Source organism: Cervus canadensis, chromosome 6 (genome assembly GCF_019320065.1).
Source record: "Cervus canadensis isolate Bull #8, Minnesota chromosome 6, ASM1932006v1, whole genome shotgun sequence".
Taxonomy (NCBI): Eukaryota; Metazoa; Chordata; class Mammalia; order Artiodactyla; family Cervidae; genus Cervus; species Cervus canadensis.
This window is the reverse complement of record NC_057391.1, coordinates 80,096,709-80,118,249: the sequence shown is the minus strand read 5'-3', so window position 1 is coordinate 80,118,249 and position 21,541 is coordinate 80,096,709. Positions and strand designations below refer to the sequence as shown.

The 21,541-nt window shown below is 37.1% G+C and overlaps 1 protein-coding gene across 7 annotated transcripts in view; it reads right to left on the bottom strand.

The window, feature by feature from the left end:
- Positions 1-21,445, bottom strand: part of LIN52 (lin-52 DREAM MuvB core complex component) — a 108,623-nt gene extending 87,178 nt beyond the window's left edge. For 3 of the 7 annotated variants that reach the window (XM_043472532.1, XM_043472534.1, XM_043472533.1), the window contains exons 1-5: positions 21,129-21,445; positions 15,490-15,564; positions 14,711-14,748; positions 11,273-11,339; positions 8,379-8,462 (exon numbers count right to left, since the gene is read on the bottom strand). In XM_043472532.1, the coding sequence (XP_043328467.1) occupies positions 8,379-8,462; positions 11,273-11,339; positions 14,711-14,748; positions 15,490-15,564; positions 21,129-21,270 (406 nt within the window). In that variant the 5' untranslated portion in view covers positions 21,271-21,445. The remainder of the gene's footprint in view (positions 1-8,378; positions 8,463-11,272; positions 11,340-14,710; positions 14,749-15,489; positions 15,565-21,128) is intronic. The other 4 variants (XM_043472539.1, XM_043472536.1, XM_043472535.1 and 1 more) reach the window with 2 other exon arrangements.
- Between the last annotated feature and the right edge of the window lie 96 nt (positions 21,446-21,541).

The window sequence follows — 21,541 nt, the reverse complement described above, 5'->3', positions numbered from 1 at the left end:
GTCAGAGTTGGACTATAAAGAAGGCTGAGTGTCGAAGAATTGGTGCTTTTGAACTGTGGTGCTGGAGAACACTCTTGAGAGTCCCTTGGATAACAAGGAGATCAAACCAGTCAATCCTAAAGGAAATCAACCTTAAATATTCATTGGAAGGACTGGTGATGAAGCTGAAGCTCCAATACCTTGGCCACATGATGCAAAGAGTTGACTCATTGGAAAAGACCCTGATGCTAGGAAAGACTGAGGGCAAGAGGAGAAGGGGGTGACACAGGATGAGATGGTTTGATGGCATCACTGACTCAGTGACATGAGTTTGAGCAAACTCCAGGAGATAGTAAAGGGCAGGGAAGCCTGGCGTGCTGCAGTTCATGAGTCGGACACGACTCAGCGACTAAACAACAACAACAACAACAGGAAGAATCCTTCCTGAAATAGCTTAATGAACATACAGGATGAGCAGAAGCAACTACTTGTATCAAAATAAGCTAAATTTCTTAAGGCTTTTTAGACAGTAATATACTCAATGTGGTCTTCTTTACTTAACAAGTTTTTAGCCAATCTTTCCTGTATAGTACAAGGTAATTTCAAATCAGTACAAGTAAATGAATATAAATCAAACTGAGATTTTTATTAAATGGTTTATGGTGAAGTGTAATTAAGAACAAATGCATAAAATTCAACCTCTTCATGATAAAAACACTCAATAAACTAAGACTAAAAGATAACATCCTCAGGGAATTCCCTAGCAGTCTAATGTTTAGGACTCTACGATTCTGCCAAGGGCCTGGGTTCAATCGCTGCTCAGGGAACTAAGATCCTACAAGCTGAATGATGTGCCCTCTCCGGCACCCTGCCTCCCAAAAAAGATAACATCCTCAACCTGACGAAGGGCATGTACAAAAACTCAATATCATATTTAATGTTTTCTCCCTAAGATCAAGAGGAAGACAAGGATGTCCACTCTTGCCACTTCTATTCAACACCATACTGGAATTTCTAGCCAGGGCATTAAATAAAAATGAAGTAAGAAAGGAAAGAAAAGGAAGGAATGAAGAAAGAGAGAAAGAAAAGTCATCCAGATTGGAAATGAAGAAGTAAAATATCTCTATTTGCATATGACAATTCTGTATATAGAAAATCTTAGGTAATCTGCTAAAACACAATTAGAACTTATAAATAAGTTTGGTAAAGTTGCAGGATATAATATCAATATACAAAAATTGATTGTATTTCTCTACAGCAGCAATGTGCAAACTGAAAATCAAATTAGAAAAACAATTCCATTTATAATAGCATCAAAAATTTAAAACACTTAGGATTAAATTTTAACAAACGAAGTGTAACACTTATACTTTGCAAACTACAAAATACTGTTTAAAGAAATGAAAGGAGACTTGAATAAACAAAAAGATATACCACATTCATGAATGACTTTAATTTCATTAAGATGGGAATACTCTCCCTGAAACTGATCTACAGATTCAGTGCAATTCCTATTCAAATGTCATCTGACCTCTCTGCAACAACTGACAAGTTAAAATTCCTATGGAAATTCATGACACCCAGAATATTAAAAAAAAAAAAAAGAAGAAAGAAAAATCTTGAAACAGAAAAAGTTGGAAAACTCACAAATCCAAATTTCAAAACTTATTACAAAGTTACAGTAATCAAAACAGTGAGGTACTGCTGTAAGTATAGATATGCAAGTCAGTAGAATAGAACTGAGAGTCCAGAAATAAAACTTCATGTTTGTGGTCAATTGATTTTTTACAAAAATGCCAATACAACTCAGTGGGAAAGGAACAGTCTTTTCAACAAATGGTGCTGAAACAACTGGATATCCATACTCACAAGAATTAATTTGCATCCCTACCCTTATACCATATATAAAAAATTAACTTAAAATGGATCAAATACCTAACCATAAAAGCTAAAGAATAAAACTCTTAGAAGAAAACATAGGTATAAATCTTTATAGTTAGGCAATAGTTTCTTAGGTATGACATCAAAATACAATCAACAAAAGAAATAACTGATAAATTGGACTTCATTAAAATTAAACTTCTGTGTCTCAAAGAATACCATAAGAAAGAAGATAACCCACAAACTGTAAGAAAACCTTCTACAAATTACATATCAAAAAAGCAACCTGTTTCTAGAATACATAAAGAACTCTTAAAACTCAATAATTAAAAAAAAAAAAACAAATAATCCAAATTTTAACTGGGCAAAGGACCTGAATATAGTTCTCTAAAAAAGACATACAACTAGTCAATAGGTACATGAAAACATGCTCAATATCACTAGTTATTAGGGAAAAGGCAAATCCAAACCACAGTGAAATACCACTCCACTAGGACGGATTTTGTAATAATTTTTAAAAAACAAATAGTAAGTATTGGCAAGGTGTTGAGAAATTGGAACCTTCATACACTGCTGATGGGAATGTAAAATTGTGCAGCCAGTATGGAAAATATTCTGACAGTTCCTCAAAAGATTAGATATAGAGTTACCATATGACCCAGAAATTCCATTCCTAGTCATAAACTAAAGAGGATGAAAACATATGTCCACACAAAAACTAGTACATGAGTGTTCACAGCAGCATTATTCATACTAGCCAGATAAAGGAAATAACCCAAATGTCCACTAACTAGTGGATAAATATAATGTAAATAACTAGTAGATAAATACACCTTTACAGTAGAATATTATTCAATTCTAAAATGAAGTCTTGATACATGCTACAACACAGATGAACATTGAAAATACTCTAAGTGAAAGAAACCAGTCACAAAAGACCACATAATATGATTTCATTTATATGACATGTCTACACAAGAAATTCAGAGACAGGAAGTATACTAGTAGTGGCCTAGGCCTATGGAGTTTAGGGGAAAATGAGGAGTGACTGCTAACGAGTACAGGATTTCTTTGGGAGGTGATGAAAATGTTTTAAAATTGATTGTGGTAATGGCTGTACATCTCTGAAAATACTAAAAATCACTGAATTGTACACTATAAATAAGTGGATTATAGGGTATGTGAATTACATCTCAGTAAAGCTGTCATAAAAAAAAGGAAAGGGAAGAAATGAATCAGAACTCCAAGCTTTAGCTCTAGTTTCAAATGGCACGATCTGCTGCTTTTCCAATCTTCACATTCCATTTAAAATCATTTTGAATATCGCCAGCAAGCAGGTAGTCCACATAATTACTAAAATGTTTGTAGCTTTCAAGGACAGGTGTAAATTTTTTTTTTAAAGGACAGAAACTGTTGAGAATCAATATTCAATAAGATTTATGTCAGTTCAATGGGTCTGAGGAATAAAACAAGAGATGTGCTGCTGCAACTTACATGAATAAATCATGACCACTGCCCAGGTCATAATAACACTGGAGTAGCGGTCAGGTAGAAGACAAAATCAAACCATTATTAACAAGTTTTACACTATATTTACTATGTGTGGTTGATCATCCACTGTCATAAGAGAAAAATTCCAGACATTATGAGATCTTCAAATGTTACTACTCATCATTAAAACACAAACTATCCAGAAAAAGAACAATTTCCAGAAGCTCCACTTTTTCAGTTTTAAGTGAATGGATTTCATTCATTTCATCGAAAGGCATCAAGGAGTTGATCATTCAGTCATCCAATCAGCAAATACATACTGCACATCTACCATATGGACAGGTACTCTGTGGATTATGAAGACAGCTCCAAAATATGATTCTTACCTTCAAGAGCTACAATTAATCTAAGAGATAAGACACAAACCAGAAGTCTCTCAGAATGATAAAAGTGACAAAAAAATGAAAAAAAATGAACTGCTCTAGGAGCTATCTAGGAGATCAGAAAAGTGAGTTCACTTTCTAGATCAAGTTTGAAAAGGAAAGGCTGATGAAAGAGGTAGATTCTGGCTAAATAATAAAGGACAAATAAAATTCCTACACTAGAAATAGGTCAGGGAGGGCTTCCTGAGAAAAGGAACCACATGAATAGAATTAAGAAGATGGGGAAGTGTCCCAGGAAGAGAATTTCAAATGCAGACGATGCATGGTATTCTGTACGGGAGCAGTAAGAAGGCTAGACATTAGGCTCGGCCCAGAGTAAGAGGATTTTGAAAGCCATATTAAGGAATCTGAATTTTATTGTATGGGTAATGAAACACTACTAATGACTTAAGAGTAAAGGACAAACAGAAAGCAAACACTACTTTAGAAAAATTAACCTCATACTGGTGAACAAGACGGACTTATATGAAGTAGCTGAGACACAGGGAGGGCAGTTAGAAGGTGACTACAATAGTTTTGGTAAGACAAGAAGGACACAGAACTCAGATGGAAGTAACAGAAATGGAATTCTTCATACAGTAGAAGTAGTTTTTTATAATTCTATGTATTTCACAGGAATTTCACATAAATTAACTGCCCATATAAAGTCTGAGGGCCCCAATCATGAAAAGCCATAAATAACTATATAAAACATTATTGCATTCCAAAACCTGCACATCAGAAGGGTTATCTGAGATATAATCATGTACTAAATCAAGAGGCAGAGTTCATCTTCCAAAAGATACAATCTAGTTGCTATTAGCCCTAGAAGGTTCACATTTTTTCTATACTAACACTTAACAATGCTCCAGGGAAGAGACAAACAATCATGTTTTGAGGACATATTTTTTTTGCATTTTTTTTCTTTCCATCATCTTTATCAGTTACAGATATTTGCATGAAAACAGGATCATGGGTCCTTGGGGATTCATCAGTTCGTATTGCTTATTTTTCATCCATGTCATCCTCTCAATTAATGCAGGAAGGAGGATTGAGATATCGAAACACCAGATTAGGGTGTCAAGTAAACGTCAACCCCTAGAGTAGATGAATAATCTGTAAGGACAAAAAGGATCTTGTTTTTATGCAAATATCCCATACACAATAAAACAAAGAGGTTAGAGCCAAGAAATCACATAGCAATGTGATTCTTACCAATTCTAAATTAAAAAACTATTTTCTGCATGTCAACTAATTATTATGATCAGGGAAAATGACAATCAGTAGCAAAGCACTGCTACAGAAATTGAAAGAAAGCTGTATTTTGAACTAGAAAATAATTTTGAGAAATCTCAGCTGTGCTCATAGAACACATCTGGCAGAAACAAGCATTTCTACTGCAGAATTTTGGTTCCCCGCTTAAGGTCACTGAGTTAGGTGACTTCAAACTCCTACCTCCAAAGCCTTAAGTTTTAGAAATAGAAATACTTAATTAATAATAATGATGATCTTAGCTGTGTGGAATAAAAACTGAAACAAACCACACCAAGTTTCTGTTTGTGTGGAAAGACATTAAAATAGATTTACTGATGCTCAGAGAACCAACTCATTATTCTAAAAACTGATAAAGAATCATTTATCCAGTAAGAACAGCATTCAAGGTAATAAATAATGAAGAGTTGGTTAAGATAAAGTTCTTCGCAGAAAAATTCTAGCTAGTAAGAAGGAATGATAGAATTAGTGTAATACCATTTCACAGACTCTAATAAAATAGTGAATCTAGGCAGTTTTCAATGGCTGCTAAAACTCTGGTTGTAAGGCTGATGGAGAATTTTATGAGTAATAGATCTGGCAAACAATACCTTTATCAATGAATTAATCTCAACATCACAAAGAGAGACAAGCAGACAGGATGAACCCTTCTGAATGATGTGTACAACACCATTTATGAAATATTCTTGTCAAAATAAAAATAAAAATCAATCCTGTATCTGTATGAGCTTCTAAATCTAATTACTGGGGAATAAAAAGGGGTAGATGGCCATATTAAGCACTACCAAAGGAATAAAAGCAACAAAATCCAAAATGGGGAAAATTCCACAGAAAAAGTAACAATAATAAATTGCAAAGGAAAAAAATAGGGAGGTGGAGCTATGCCAGATTAAAAGAAACTTAAGAGACATATCAATCAAATATAGTACCTTACTTAAATTCTGATTCAGACCAACCAACTATATAAAGACAATTATGAGTGAACCAGGGAAATATAAATTCTGACTGGCTATCTGATGATATTAAACAAGTTTGTTAAAATTCTTCAGGCATAATTAATAGAATCACAATTATACTTAAGGAAAAAAAAAAGGGAAAGAAAAGTCCCTGTCTTTTGGACTCACATATGAAGTTATTTAGTAGTGAGACAATATGATGCCTGAGACTTGCTTTAATTATATAGGTTGGCAGAGGTTGAAACAGATCGACCAGATGCTAACTATAAAATCAAGTCATCAGTATATAAGGTCAATTTTCTACTTTCCTCTGGTATATGTTTAAAATTTTTCATAATAAAAAGTAGAGAAAAAAATACTTCATTATCTTTCTCAGCAGGAAAATAGGAAAAGAAAAACTAATCAGAGGGAATATAGTAATTTCATCTACAACTAACTAGAGACAACACTGTTGGTAAATACATTCAGTAATATAGCATCTTCTTGATATAATAAACATAAAATTTTATCTCTTTTGAAAAAACTTTATTTCATAAGAAAAACTGACATAGATAAAGGATTGATAGCTGTGATCATTACAGCATGTATTATCCAAAGCTAGAAACAGAATCAAGTTCTACACTGTATAAGTCTCGCATTTATGAATTTAATAATCATGGGGTTTTCATTATAAACCCTTGATGTCTATGACATACATGGTAAAGAGTAATTCTGCCAAGACAAGCTTCAATCATGAGAAATAAATGACTAGTACACAGAGGAGTTAGGCAACAATGAGGGCACATCGCAGACCACCTGGCAACCATGTCTCAGAGCAGTCTGTGGCTCTCTGCTCCTTGATCCATGAAGTGATTTTAAAATGTTTTCTTGGGAAACAAATGTCAACTGCTAATGATAGTAATGGAAATAAAGAAAACAAAAACAGGACTAAGGAAGTGCTATTAGTTGAAAATTGGTAGTTTTAAATTAAATTTTAAAGTGAAATGTTGAATTGGTAGTAAAATCAATGATGTGGACAAATCCATTGCATGTTCTATAAACAAGACAAATAATCTGTTAAACTGCTGTTGGGAATTACATTAATCAGTACAAAACAGTTTTGAAGAAAGTTATAAGCTACAGTAATATCTCAAAATTGTGCATTTATCAAGGTCCCAGGAAGTACCTACCCAATGAGAACAAAGTTCTAACACTCTATGTTGAGTATTTCTTTCAATTACAAAGTGAAAATTTTCTACAATTCCTTTGCTGGTTTTATAATAAACAGAGTATGGAAAGAAATATAGTTAAAAATCATTTTAAACTAAAAGACTGGAGAGCAGACAGGAACACAGAATTTTAAAAGCATTACTCATACTGGCAGATTACATTCTTGGTGTGTTACAAAACCCTTCCTTTGGGGAAGCAATCTCCCTGAATGCATTCCACGTGATCTGAGTCAGACTAACGGTTCCAATCTGCATTTGCACCCTGGCCCCAGGCTGGCCCATCTCAGTGCTCTATGCTACTTGGCTAAAGGACTGGTTCCAGGAAAGGTATGTAAGCCAAGATGGAATAGTCAGAGGTCTCCCCAGGACCTTTTCTGGGGAATTTTCAGAAAACATCTTCTAAAAAAAAAAGAAAGAAAGAAAACATCTTCTTTCTTTTGGGATTACAAGATTTAAAGACATATAAACTGGAGTTCCTATTGGTCACCTTCCTGAGTGCAAGGTCAAAGAATAATAATAATGCATGAGTGAAGCACAACTCTGAGATGTAAAACAAAAGCAAGAACAAGAGCACATTCCTAAGACATCACTAAGCGTCATGGATCTGGGGAGGGATGGACTGGAATTTGGGGTTAGCAGATGCAAACTATTACCTTTAGAATGGATAAACAAGGTCCTACTATATAGCACAGGGGACTGTATTGAACATCCTGTGATAAACCATAATGAAAAATATAAAAGAGAATGTATATATGAGTATAACTGAGTCACCCTGCTGTACAACAGAAATTAACACAACATTGTAAATCAACTCTACGTCAATAAAAAGTAAGTCAGAGTCAAGGATCAAAATATGCTCAAAACTATTTCTACTCCTAGAATTTTGATGTATGTGAATAAAGTCCTTTTGCTTAAGCTAGTTTGATTTGACATTCTATCACTTAAAACTCAAGAGTTTCCAATATACTTTCACTGTACAGAGAAAAATAACTTGCAACCTAGTAAACTTGGTAATTATTCCAGCACACTCTATGGTAAAAGGCTTACTTCATAGATCACAGTGGCTTCTTACCTTTAGAACACCTAATAAAGATACTTCCTGAATTATGCCCGAATGCATCATGAAATACACAGGATGGCCCCTGAATAAATGTGATCTGGGTACTCACACTCATCCAGCCCCAACTGATAGGCCAGGTTCTGAAGGCCTCGTACCTTCTCCATCAAGTTAGCTGTGGTGAGGCTCCCCAGTTCTGAAATAGAATCATTCACTTCAATACCATTTCTTTCTTTCTAGTAACAACTCACATGGGTTGCAAACCCTTGCTATAAAAGTTTTCAAACCTAATTACTATCGAGTAAATAGAAAATGGATCCATATCTCTTCTTATCCACTCACTCACCCTAAACAAACAGACATACAAATCAGTGAATTTTTCAACCACTGCAAAATGCCTCATATGAACTTACCCACTTAATGAGAAGAGAGTTAGCATAAATACAATAGCAATTACGTGTTTTATCCTGAGGACCCTTTTATAACATTCACTTTGCCTATCATACAAAATGAATACACTACTAAAATACAGAACCTTGTGATCGGACACAGCATTGAGAAAGCCTACAGACAGATCTTTGACTTGCAATATGGACACCAGCTCCACCATCATTCATAAGTCCTCACTGGTCCAGCTGGTACTTCCCAGGTGAAAAGAAAGTGAGCGTGAAAGTCATTCAGTCATGTCCGACTCTTTGCAAGCCCATGGGCTATACAGTTCATGGAATTCTCCAGGCGAGAATACTGGAGTGGGTAGCTGTTCCCAACCCAGGTAGATCTTCCCAACCCAGGGATTGAACCCAGGTCTCCCACATTACTGGCGGATTCTTTACTTGCTGAGCCACCAGGGAAGCTCAAGAATATTGGAGTGGGTAGCCTATCCCTTCTCCAGGGGATCTTCCTGACCTACCCAGGAACAGAACTGGGATCTCCTACATTGCAGGCGGATTCTTCACCAGCTGAACTACCAGGGAAGCCCTTCCCAGGTGCAGAGTGGCAAAGAATCTGCCAGCCAATACTGGAGACCCAGGAGACGTATGTTCAACCACTAGGTCAGAAAGATCCCCTGGAGTAGGAAACGGTAACCTGCTCCAATATTCTTGACTGGAAAATTCCATCGACAGAGGAGCCTGGCAGGCTACATACAGTTCATGGGGTCTCAAAGAGTTTTGTACATGACCGAGCACACATACACAATATTTCAATTAACAATAAAATAGCAATAAAACACTAAATAAAATAGCAATAAAAAGTAAATAAGTAAGAATCAAGGATCAAGATATGCTCAAAGCTTTTTCTACTCCTAGAATTTTTATTTTTTTTATAATTTATTTATTTGGCTGGGCTGGCTCTTCCTTGCTGTGTGGGGGCTTTCCCTAGTTGTGGAAAGCAGGGGCCACTTTCTAGTTGCGGTGCGAGGGCTTCTCATTGCAGAGGCTTCTCTTGTTGCACAGCACGAGATCTAGAGTGTTCAGACTTCAGTAGTTGTGGCACATGGGCTCAGTAGTTGGGCTCCCAGGCTTGGTTGCTCTGAGGCATGTGGGATCTTCCCGGATCAGGGATTGAACCCAGATCTCCTGCACTGGCAGGAGGATTCTTTACCACTGAGCCACCCTAGAATTTTTATTTATGTGAATAAAATCCTTTTGCTTAAGCTAGTTTGATTTGAAATTCTATCACTTAAAACTCTTAACAGTTTTCAATATACTTTCACTGTACTGAGAAAAATAACTTATAACCTAGTAAACTCAGTAATTATTCCAGCACACTCTATCATAAAAGGCATACTTTGTTTAGGAAAAAAAGACTAAATATTAATCCAAACGTTTTCTCCAAATCAAATGCCTATAAAACTTGTTAAAGTTTACCAGAAGACAGTAAACTTAAAGTAAAAACTTACTTCCCGAGATTTTCATTTAAATAGAACCCAATTACTTTTAGGTTTAAGACATAGGTCAATTTGCATAAAACATAATGCTCTGATCCTTTCCTAAAACTTTGAAGTTTCCGTAGAAAATACATGCTGATGGAATATTACATAAACGTCTGTTTGGAACATTAGAGCAATGAACCTGAGATGCCCTTGAGACTTAATTTTCCCCTGGCTGGAGGAGGGGATCTGCTTTTAAGTATTTCACGCAGAACAATGAATTACTTCTGAGATCAAACAGAGGTGTTATTTTCTGCAACTTATCATGCTACAATTATTATCTATATCTGGCATAAGTAGACTTTCTCGATCTGTTCAGCTGCTTAAATAGCTTAAGAATCCCGCATTTTCTACCTTAACTTCAGTCTATTACTTCACCACCATCATGAATCTTACCACCAGAAGGATGATAAAAAATCAAATAAAGAGAACAAAATCAAGGAAAATTAATGTTTTTTAATTTAAATTTCTACTTTGTGGTTGAGTTCCAAGTCATTTATCAAATATTCACTACTTACAGTATTCTTTGTTGGAGAAATTGATGAGATAGAAAGAACTAAAAGACAGGTCTTAACCCACTCCAGGGTTGTCAATTAATAGTACTGGCAACAATAGACAGCAGTAAATCCTAAATAAGCCATTTGTGTTATAGTAATAACAGACTAGTCTTAAAAACATCTGAGTTTAAATTTTAACTCTTTCTAATAAAACCTTGGTTTAAGTTAACCTCTGAAACGTAGGTATCATACCTAACTCAAAGAACCTTTATGAGAATTAGAATGAGAAAATTTACATGAGAGCTTTTAATTAACTCTAAGCATCATACAAAATAAAGTTAATATTACAGGAACTTAGCAGCAGCAGCAATCATTACGATTGAGTCTTGAATTGGTAAGATTTCTACACATGAAAAAGTAGAAAAGGGCATTTAGATATGAAAAACATGAGTATGATGGCTAAATAGGCAATTTGAAGCCAAGAATACTTGTAAGGGAATAGTGAGAGAAAAACTGTTAAGGTGGTATGTGGAGGAGCAAATGTCAGGTCAAAAGTTAAAGGTCACCAGCACTGCTTACCTTTCAACATGTCGATGTCATCACGTTCTATTTCAGCCATCCATTTGGGTGGAGAGCTAGTAATAGGCTGTCAGAAAATAATACATCCATTCAGACAAATGCAAAGTATGAAGAGACCCTATTCTTCTTTCTTATAAGAAAAAGAGCTTTTCACACAGCTGTCTGACTCTGCAACTCCATGGCCTATAGCCCACCAGGCTCCTCTGTCCGTGGAATTATCCAGGCAACAATACTAGAGTGGGTAGCTATTCTCTTCTCCAGGGGAGATTCCCAACCCAGGGATCAAACCTGGGTCTCCTGCATTGCAGACAGATTCTTTACCACCTGAGCCACCAGGGAAACCCTTGAAAACACTGGCAAATTGTAATTTCAAAAACCCAGATTTCTCCAGGTTCAGATACGGCCTGCACAAAGAACCCTTACAAAACAATACTCTTCATCTTTAAAAGCTGGTTTTAAAGAAATGATCTTAGAAAATTAGGTCTGACTACTGTTACTGCTATACATATAACAGATTGGTATAGTCATGACAGAAACTACTGGAAATTCACGACTAGTGAAAGCCTCCAACTAAACTGTTTGAAACAATAATCAGGAAGTAACATTTGCTGGCAGAAGAGAAGAGTTTCAAAGAAGAACCAAGAATGAGAAAATCTTCAATCTGAACAAGAGAATACTGGAATGCTCATCACTTAAAATTTCATTTTATTGTAAATGTTATAGAAAACTTTAGAATTTTAAGTTTCTTTTCATTCCTGATAGTGAACTTACAAAATATGAAAGAGAGCTCATTCTTAGAACAGCTTTGGCATAACAGCTTTCAATCCAGACTACACATGAGAACGAGCTGTGTAACTTTAAAAATATACAAATAACTAGGCCATAACCCAGATGCACTGATTCAGAATATCAGGGTGTGGGAGAGGGTCCAGTGGGAAGAACAGAGCAAGGGCATTACACATCTATTTTTTTTTTTTACATATCTATTTTTTAAAAGCTCCATAGCTGGTATATGAACAATTCTGATGAGATTTCCCTTCAACTTTGAGCCCTTTTCCTTTTCTTAAACTGCAGTATAACTGACACATCCCATTATATTAGTTTTGGGTGTATAGCATAATAATTCAGTATTTGTGTATATTAGGAAATGAATGCCACAAGAAGTCTAGTTGACAGTCATCACCATATATGGCTACAAAAGTTTTTTTCTTGTAATGAGAATTTTTAAGATCTCTTAGCAACTTTCAAACAGGCAATATAGTATTATTAACTACAGTTATATTATTAACTGTAGTTACCATGCTGTATATTATATCTCCAGGACTCATTTATGCCTTTTTTTAAAAAAATTCACTTTTATTTGGTACTATGTGACAAGTAAAACACTTTACATGCATCATGTCATTTATTTTCCAAATCAACCCTATGAAAAAGGTATTATCCTCCTCCGCATTTTACAAATGAAAAAAACAACAGATGTTTAGGAAGATTATAAACCACTTGCCTCAAGTCATAGAGATACTGGAACCATGATTCAAAACCCATGAAGTCAGAGTTCCAAAACCACTACTCTACCTTCCCTTGAAGGTTTTAGGTCAAATTCACCACTTTTACCCCTAGTCGGGAATCAGAATATTCCAGGGGATTAACCTGAGGCCTTGGGATGGCCCTGAACCCCTAGAAACAAAACTCAATACGTATGTGCAAACGTCCAGGGAAAAGGTATAGATATTTCTTCAGATTTTCAAACCATGCTCATAACAAAAGTTTTAAAAAACAACCTATTTATGTTTACAACTCAAAGTAGTTAGTTGCAACAAATATAATTTACTAAACTAAAAATTCAGTATGAATGAGAATTCATGAAAACTAAATCAAATACTTTCTATTTAATCTACTAGACAAAGGCTGATCTAATACTAGCTACTGTGTATAGTTTATTAGTTCTTGGCACTATGCAAAGCATTTTACATGCATTATGCCATTTTCTACTAAGTCTATGAAGTAGTATTACATGAGAAAACTAAGGCTCAAAAATGTTAGGAAACTTGCTCAGGTCACAGATAGTGAAGTAACAGATTCAGGATTCAAATCCAAGTGTGTCTGCCTTCAAAACCCTATGCTATCCTTCACTCATGCTCAGGCCGTCCTGGATATTAAAGTCGTACACTCCAGCTTTCATACAACCCTACCTTTTGGAAAAATAAAAGAAGTTACAAAAAGGTCCCTTTGAACAAATATGCTCATGGAACCTGAAAGCCACAGGCCTTAATACTTAACTCAGTATCTTTAACCCTAACTAGGTTACCCTTTAACCTAATGAATAGAGAATGTTAAGGTATGTAAGGTACATACTAAGGTATGTAAGGTACTAATATGGTAAGGTACTAAGACAGTTAATTACAAATCCCTAATCTGTTAATAGAAACAGCATGAGCTTTGGAATCAGACAGATCCCTGCTCAAATCCTAGCCTATCACTCACTAGGACTTGGGCAAGTAACTTAACTTCTAAGCTTCTCTGCTAGTCAGTGCTTCTAACTTTGGGCACAAAAGCTTCTAAGTATGTATAATAAGTATGGATGCTAGTAAGTAGACTTATGGGTTCAAAGCCTGGTTTTGCCATTTACAGCCTATAATCTTGGGTAAACTACTTAACATCTTTGTGGCTATCTGTCTGTAAAATATGGATAATAATAGTACCTATACATCATATGGGTTTGTTTCGTGTTGTTTTTTTCCCTGGCCATATCACACAGCTTGCAGGATCTTAGTTTCCCAACCAGGGATTGAACCTAGGGCCAGGACCGTGAAAGCACTGAGTCCTAACGACTGGACTGCAAGGGAAATCCCCCTCATGTGGTTTTGCAAAGATTAAATAATGTATGTAAAGTGTTTAGAACAGTGCCTGGCATATGGTATGTATCATGTACATGCTAGCTAACATCATAATCATCTTATCTTCCTGGTAGTGGGAATACATAAGAGAACATATCTAGAGCATCCAGTACAATGCCTGCTGCCCTAGTAATTGGAAAAGTGGCTCTAATGAATGTCTTTCTTCAGTTTCTGATGAGCCACTGAGAAACTTAAAACTCCTTCAGGGAGGTATAAGTTAAAGTCATAATGCATCACATAAGCAAAAGAGAAACACTTCAAAATCATAGTTTGGGCCAAAAGAATATTGGCATTACATTAAATATTTCAATTGCTTTACCTTAAAATCTTTTAAGCTGAAAGAAGAGGCTAATAGCCAAAGGTCAAAATATCAAAATAGAGCATTAACATCATTAACATGATGATGATATAAACAGACTTCCAGGGTTGCAGTTACAAAATACTATGAAGGCAATAACATTATTCTTGAAAATAAAGAAATTTGAGATTTTATCCAGAACCAAAAAGTTGGAAAAACTTCATTATGTGAGATATTACTTACACTTTTGAAGGAAGCTGCAAATTCAGCAACACCTGGTACTAAAAAGAAAAAACAGAACATTAGTCATTCAATATTGGCTAATATGTAAGGAAATGGGCACTCCCATATACAGTCATCCTCTTTTATGTGCACAAAGATATACACTGTTAAATTGTTTGTAATATCAAAACTTGGATATTATTAGGTTTCCAAATAGGGTATGAGTTAAATAAGCTATAGTAGATCTAGACAATAAAATTTAAAAATGAAGTAAATCTACACCTATCAACATGGAAAGATCCACTGATAAATTACTAGGCAGAATAAGTTAAACTGTAGATCATTAATCATACAACCCCATAACAAAACAAAGCAAACTCTATATACTTTAAAATATTTATTTGCTTACTTGTATAAGCATTAAAAAAAATACAAAATTTCTGTACTGAACTACAACAGCAGTTAACTTTATCAGCACTTAAAGGAGGCAAGGAAAAAAAAATTAAAAAAAAAAAAGGAGGCAAGGAATTACTTGATACATCTCATATTGTCTGAGTTATTACAGATATAGCTTTTAAAAATAATTTTTTTAAAGGTTCTCTATCATTTTCTGAGTCACACTGTGCTCTGAAAGAACTGAACTACTAAACAGTTATTCTTACTACCAGACCACAGAATTCAGTCTCTTCCTCTGAAATAAAATTTTAATCATTACAGTTAAATGATAACTCTTCAAAAATGTTCCTCAAAGTAGCACTGGTTTTCCCACCAATTTTGATATAAAGAAACCAAAAACTTACACTGTTCTGGCCAAAGGTCTGGTGAAGCCCGGTCAAGTTTTTCAAAACTTAGCAAAGATGCTTCTAGATCTGCCCCTAGAACAAAACACCCAGATAAACCAAGAAGGAACAAAACACATTATTTTACATTTTATGACATATCAATCCCAAAGAACATAAACTGGAACACTCACTCACCTGGAAGTCTAGAGATTTGAGTTCTATGACTACTGATGCTACTAAGCCATGATGTTACATAAATAAACGATTTCCTTACTCTCCCCGTCTTTAAAAAGGGAAATGACATTTTAGTAGGGTGTTGGGAAAAGTGAATGTTCACAACCCACCTGTATCTTTACTCACGTATGTGTGTGAGTGTCTGTGTGTGTATTAGTCGTTCAGTTGTGTCTGACTCTCTGACACTACGGACTGTAGCCCCCCCAGGCTTCTCTGTCCAAGGAATTCTCCAGGCAAGAATACTGGAGTGGGTTGCCATTCCCTTCTCCAGGGAATCTTCCAGACCCAGGGCTTAAACCCGGGTCTCCTACATTGCAGGAGGATTCTTTACTACATGAACCACCAGGGAAGCCCATCTTTACTCATACTCAGACTTTCCTTCCAGTCACTGAAGTCCCTGCTTTCAGAAAAGACAAACTCCTCTGCTCAGGCTCTGGATTCCACCTTCTCTTGCTTTGTCAAAGACACCATCATGAATGATCTATTGCACAACCAGTTTCTACCCTCTCTACTGGCTCATACTCAACAAGTCAGTCTGCTCTGGAATTTACCTTCTTTGAAGAAACTCTTGACCCCATGACTTCCACACTCCTTCACGGCAAAAGTTTTTTAGCTGTCCATCCTGTTGTCTCCTCTTCCTCACCTCACAGTCTTTCTTTAGCCTACCACAAACAGGCTTCTACCCCTACATGCATGGAAACAGCTGTCATGGAGTTCACTGATGACCTATAGTTGCTAAATCCAGTGGTCACTTCTCTGTTCTCTCTTATGTGACCTCTTTGCAGCATCCACTCACTGACCACTCTCCTTCAAACACTCCAGCTTCTACAAAACCACTATGCTGGTTCTTCTCCTTCCTCACCAATTCCTTCAGTCTCCCCTTCTACTCAGGGCCCACTCTAGGCTGGCTTCACTCTCTACTGAAAGTCTCCCAAGGAAATCTCATCTAGCCCCATACCCTTTACCACCATTTATATGCCAAGGACTCCATATTTCTATTTCCAGCCCCAATATTTTCCTGGAACTTCAGAGTTATATATCTAAGTGGCTATGTGACATCTCTATTAACATGTGTGAAAAACCATAATTCCCATCTTCTCCATCTCAGTAAACAAAGCCACCATCAACTCCAGTTCTCAATCCAAAAATCCAGGGATCATCCTTCATGCCTCCCTTTCTTTCATTCTTCCACTACCAATCTATTAGTAAATCCAGTAGTTTCTTTCTAAAACACACTTTGAAATTTCATTAATTAACCAAGGAACAATCACTTCTCTCCTGGACCACTTCAAGAGGCTCTTACTGGTCTCCCTGCTCCCATTCTTACCTCTCCCCATCCCTACTATCAAATCTACTCTCCAGAAAGTTAAATGTCAATCAGTTCAAGCCACTCTCCAACTTAAAAGACTTCTTCCCAGCTAAATTCATGAATGCATACCTATTGTGACCTACAAAATCCTATAGGATCCAGCCCCTGCCTAATTTTTTGACACCATTTCTTCTCCACTCTTGCCCTGGGAACACAGAAGGTATTTAATATTAACAGCAACAGTTAACATTTGTTGAGTACATACTTTGTGCTCAGTGTACTAATTAGTTGCATAAATTAGCTAATTTAATGATATAAACAGTGGTTCTTAACATGTTCTGGGTAAGCAAAATTTTTGAAAATCTGAAAAAAAAAAAGCTATGAACTCACTCCCGAGAAAATGTACATATTTATAAAATCTTTCAACATGTCCTTTTCCCTAAACAAAATTTCCTCCCAATAGTCTAAGGAACTCCCAAGTTCACAGCAGGACTACCTACAATAGCCAAGACATGGGAACAACCTAAGTGTCCACTGATGGATGAAGAAAGTTTGAAAATACACACACACACACAAATGGAATATTATTCAGCCATATATAAATGAGGAAATCCTGTCACTTGTGACAACCTATATGGACTTTGAAGGCATTATGATAAATGAAATAAAAACAAATATAATATGACTTCACTTATGAGTACAATCTAAAACAAGCAAACACAAACTCACAGAAAAAGAGATCACATTCATGGTTATTACAAGTGGGGGGTAAGAAGAGGGGTAATTAGAGGAAAGTGGTCAAAAGGTACAAACTTTAGGTTACAGGGTAAATAAGTATTAGGGGTATAATGATGAATTAAAAAGCAGAGACATTACTTTGCCAACAAAGGTCTGTCTGGTCAAGACTATGGTTTTTCCAGTGGTCATGTATGGATGTGAGAGTTGGACTGTGCAAAAAGCTGAGCGCCGAAAAATTGATGCTTTTGAACTGTGGTGTTGGAGAAGACTCTTGAGAGTCCCTTGGACTGCAAGGAGACCCAGCCAGTCCATCCTACAGGAGATCAGTCCTAGGTGTTCACTGGAAGGACTGATGCTGAAGCCGAAACTCCAGTACTTTGGCCACCTCATGCGAAGAGTTGACTCATTGGAAAAGACCCTGATGCTGGGAGGGATTGGGGGCAGGAGGAAAACGGGACGACAGAGGATGAGATGGCTGGATGGCATCACCGACTCGATGGGCATGAGTTTGAGTAAACTCCAAGAGTTGGTGATGGACAGGGAGGCCTGGCGTGCTGCGATTCATGGGGTCGCAAAGAGTCGGACACGACTGAGCGACTGAACTGAACTGAACTGAACTGATAGCTAACACTGCTGTATGACAGACAGGAAAGTTAAAAGAGTAAATCCTAAATGTTTTCATTGAAAGGAGAAAAATTTTTGCCTTTATTCTTCTTTCCTTTTTATTGTACTGCTGTGAGAAGATGGGTGTTAGCTGAACCAATCTATTTAAGGAAATTTCCACCGGCATTCTAATTGGTAAAGAACTCAACTCTAAAAACCTGCCTTAACTAGATATGTGATACACAAAATCCCAATCTTCAAACTTCCAAGGAATACCTCTTATGGAAAGTTCAACCATAACAAAAACAAACTTATTGAGGGAAGGATTCAATAACCAACAAGCATGACCTTATGATACTACAGTCTTGGGCATAACTTGACTCTACTGTGTTATTCTCATACTTTAAGTAATAAATGACTCTACTTAGATGTCAATTTTCTCCTTTTCAAGGAGGTCCCAGCAAATTAAGCATTAAAGAGAAACAGTAAAGCTTTTTTTCATAGCAAGATAATTTTAATTAAATCTTATAGACAGAAACAGGTGGAACTCTAAAAATAGAAGTGAGAGAGCTAGGCAATAGTATATTTTAGGATAAGACACTTATTTAGATATAAAATTTAAGTTCAAAGTGTTCAACCTGTTTTTGTCAGATTAAAAAGACTAAGAGGGAAAAGGATAAAACTTGCAAAAGATGAGCATGAAAACTTTTAAAGTCAAGCGTGCAAATAGAGTGAGAGTGGATATGGTTAAAAAGCAAAAGGAAAAAAAAAACCACATTTCCAATATTCTTCCTGGCCAAAGGAAGGAAAAGAAATTGAGAGAAGACAAAGGAAAATCAAACATAAGGAACAAAAATATAAAGACAACTTAGTTATAAACTAAAAATTTTCATAGCCATTACTTCCATCACTTGGCTGACTTTTTTTCAACTGTGGTAAGAATTACATAAAACATACCATTTTAGCCAGTATTAAGTGTACAGTTCAGTGGCATTAAATACATTCACACTGCTTTGCAACCGTCATCACCATCCATTGCTACAACTTTTTCATGTTCCCAATCTGAAAGTCTATACCCATTAAATAAATAACAACTCCGCATTCCCTTGGCTAACTTTTTAAATGCTCTATACTTTTTTCCTGGCCAAAAAAAAAGAAAAGACATTTCATTTTTAACAAGAGAGCACTCAGGCAGGATCAAGAATTTCTTTTGACTTTCAATACCCATAATTTCTTATACAGTATGTGGTTGCTTGTCATTGTTGTTTAGTAACTAAATCATGTCTGACTCTTTGCAACCCCATGGACTGTGGCCTGCCAGGCTCCTCTGTCCATGGGATTTCCAAGGCAAGAATACTGGAGTGTGTTGCCATCTCCTTCTCCAGGGGATCTTCCTGACCCAGGAACCCACGTCTCCTGCATTGGCAGGTGGATTCTTTACTCCTGAGCCACCAGGGAAGCCCCATACAGTATGTACCCATGCTCAAAAACCTTAAAATATTATTTAAGCATATATCTAATCATTCTTTCAATAAACATGAATTGAAGACCTACTGCTTGCCAGTAGGCGAGGCACTGTGGTAAGCCCTGAGATCCAACTACCAATGAAACAGACTTAGAATTTTCAATCTGGAGTGAAAGGGGCAAACTTAACATAATAAACTATTCTGTCAATGAAGGTACTGAGAAAGTGAATAATGGTGAAGAGGGGCAAGTCCAGATACTGTGTTCTGTGAAAGCCTTTCTGGGAGGTGACATTTAAATGAGAATTGAAACTGCCGAAGTGTTTACATGTTTGATTAATCATCTTCTCTCTCAATGTACCTAGTAAAATGCCTTTCATAAAGTAGGATCTCAGTATAGCTTTTCTGCCCACAAGTTCCTCATTCCTGAAATGAACTTTCAAGATTCCTTCCAAACACAAAACGAGAGAAAACTACATATCGGTGAAATGGACATGGGGATGGAATAGTCGAAGCAAAAACAGTTCATAAATGCCTGCAAGACCTTAATCCTAAAACAGAACGGAGAGCAAAAGCCTGGGGATATACCAAAACCACTCAATTGCTATCTGAGATGAGTTGCATATAAGCAGAAATCGTTCAGTCACTCAGCCTTAAGAAACAATTCATAAAGCAGAAACAAGAGAGGTAGAGACGTGTACACGACTACGCTAAAAAGCTCAGTTCTATTTTCCTCGGGACTCAAGGCTAGGGACCGAGAGGGTCTCCTGCTTCCCTAGCTGCCAGGGCAACAGTCCCAATCTAAGGAAACAGGAGAGAATTATCTTCCTCTTGTGGTTCAATCCCGGGATGAGGTCAGTCACTAACCCTAGATAGCGCTTAAGAAAATCAAAAATTCGTTCCAGATGCCCAAAGAGAAAAGAACTGACCTTTTCCTGTGAGGCGCCCGGAGGGGAAAGCTACACTAAGGCGCCTCCTTTCCTCATCAGTATCTCTTCCTCGGCCATCAGCCTCACCCAAATGAGGCTAAAGGAGGACGAGGGCAACCCTCGTCCTTTTGCCCAGAAAAGGTCCCAAGCGGGCGCCCTCCTCCATCTGCCTGGTACACTGAGAAATAACCAGGCACCTCTGGAGCCGCTGTGAAAAACCGGCGAGCTGAAGAAGCACCCACATCGGTTAGAAAAGAAGTGGAAGGGAAAGGAGAGGAGCCCACGAAATAAATGTAAATTCGAGTGGCAGATGGAAACTGGAAGTTCCCAGGAGAGCACAGAAGGATGTGGCAGGCGAAAGGTCTCTAAGCCGGCTCTTACCGTCCGTGGGAGACGCCATCTTCCAACCCATGTCACGTGACGTGGCCAACCGTCGGCGGGAAAGCTTGGATCCGTAAGCCACGCCCCCAAAGAGAAACCCTACCCTCAAACCCAGGAGCCGGGTTCGTCTCCCCGCCCCCATAAGGGCAATCTTTCCATAGGCCCGCCCCCCGGTGCTAGCCACACCTCCCCTCGCGCAGTGGATGAGGCGGAGCTACTGCAAAAATTCTTGCAGGAACTTATTTACTTCCCTCAGTGAGTGGGCGGGGCCGCGGTTGTGCCTGTGGCCAATCGCAGTTCCGGGTTCGGGGGCGTCTTCCTCATGTGCTCGATATAGAACACCTCAAGTCGCGCCGTGTCTTCCCTACACCTCCGCCAACAGAATTTGTTGAGGTAGAACAGGGCGAGAGCGC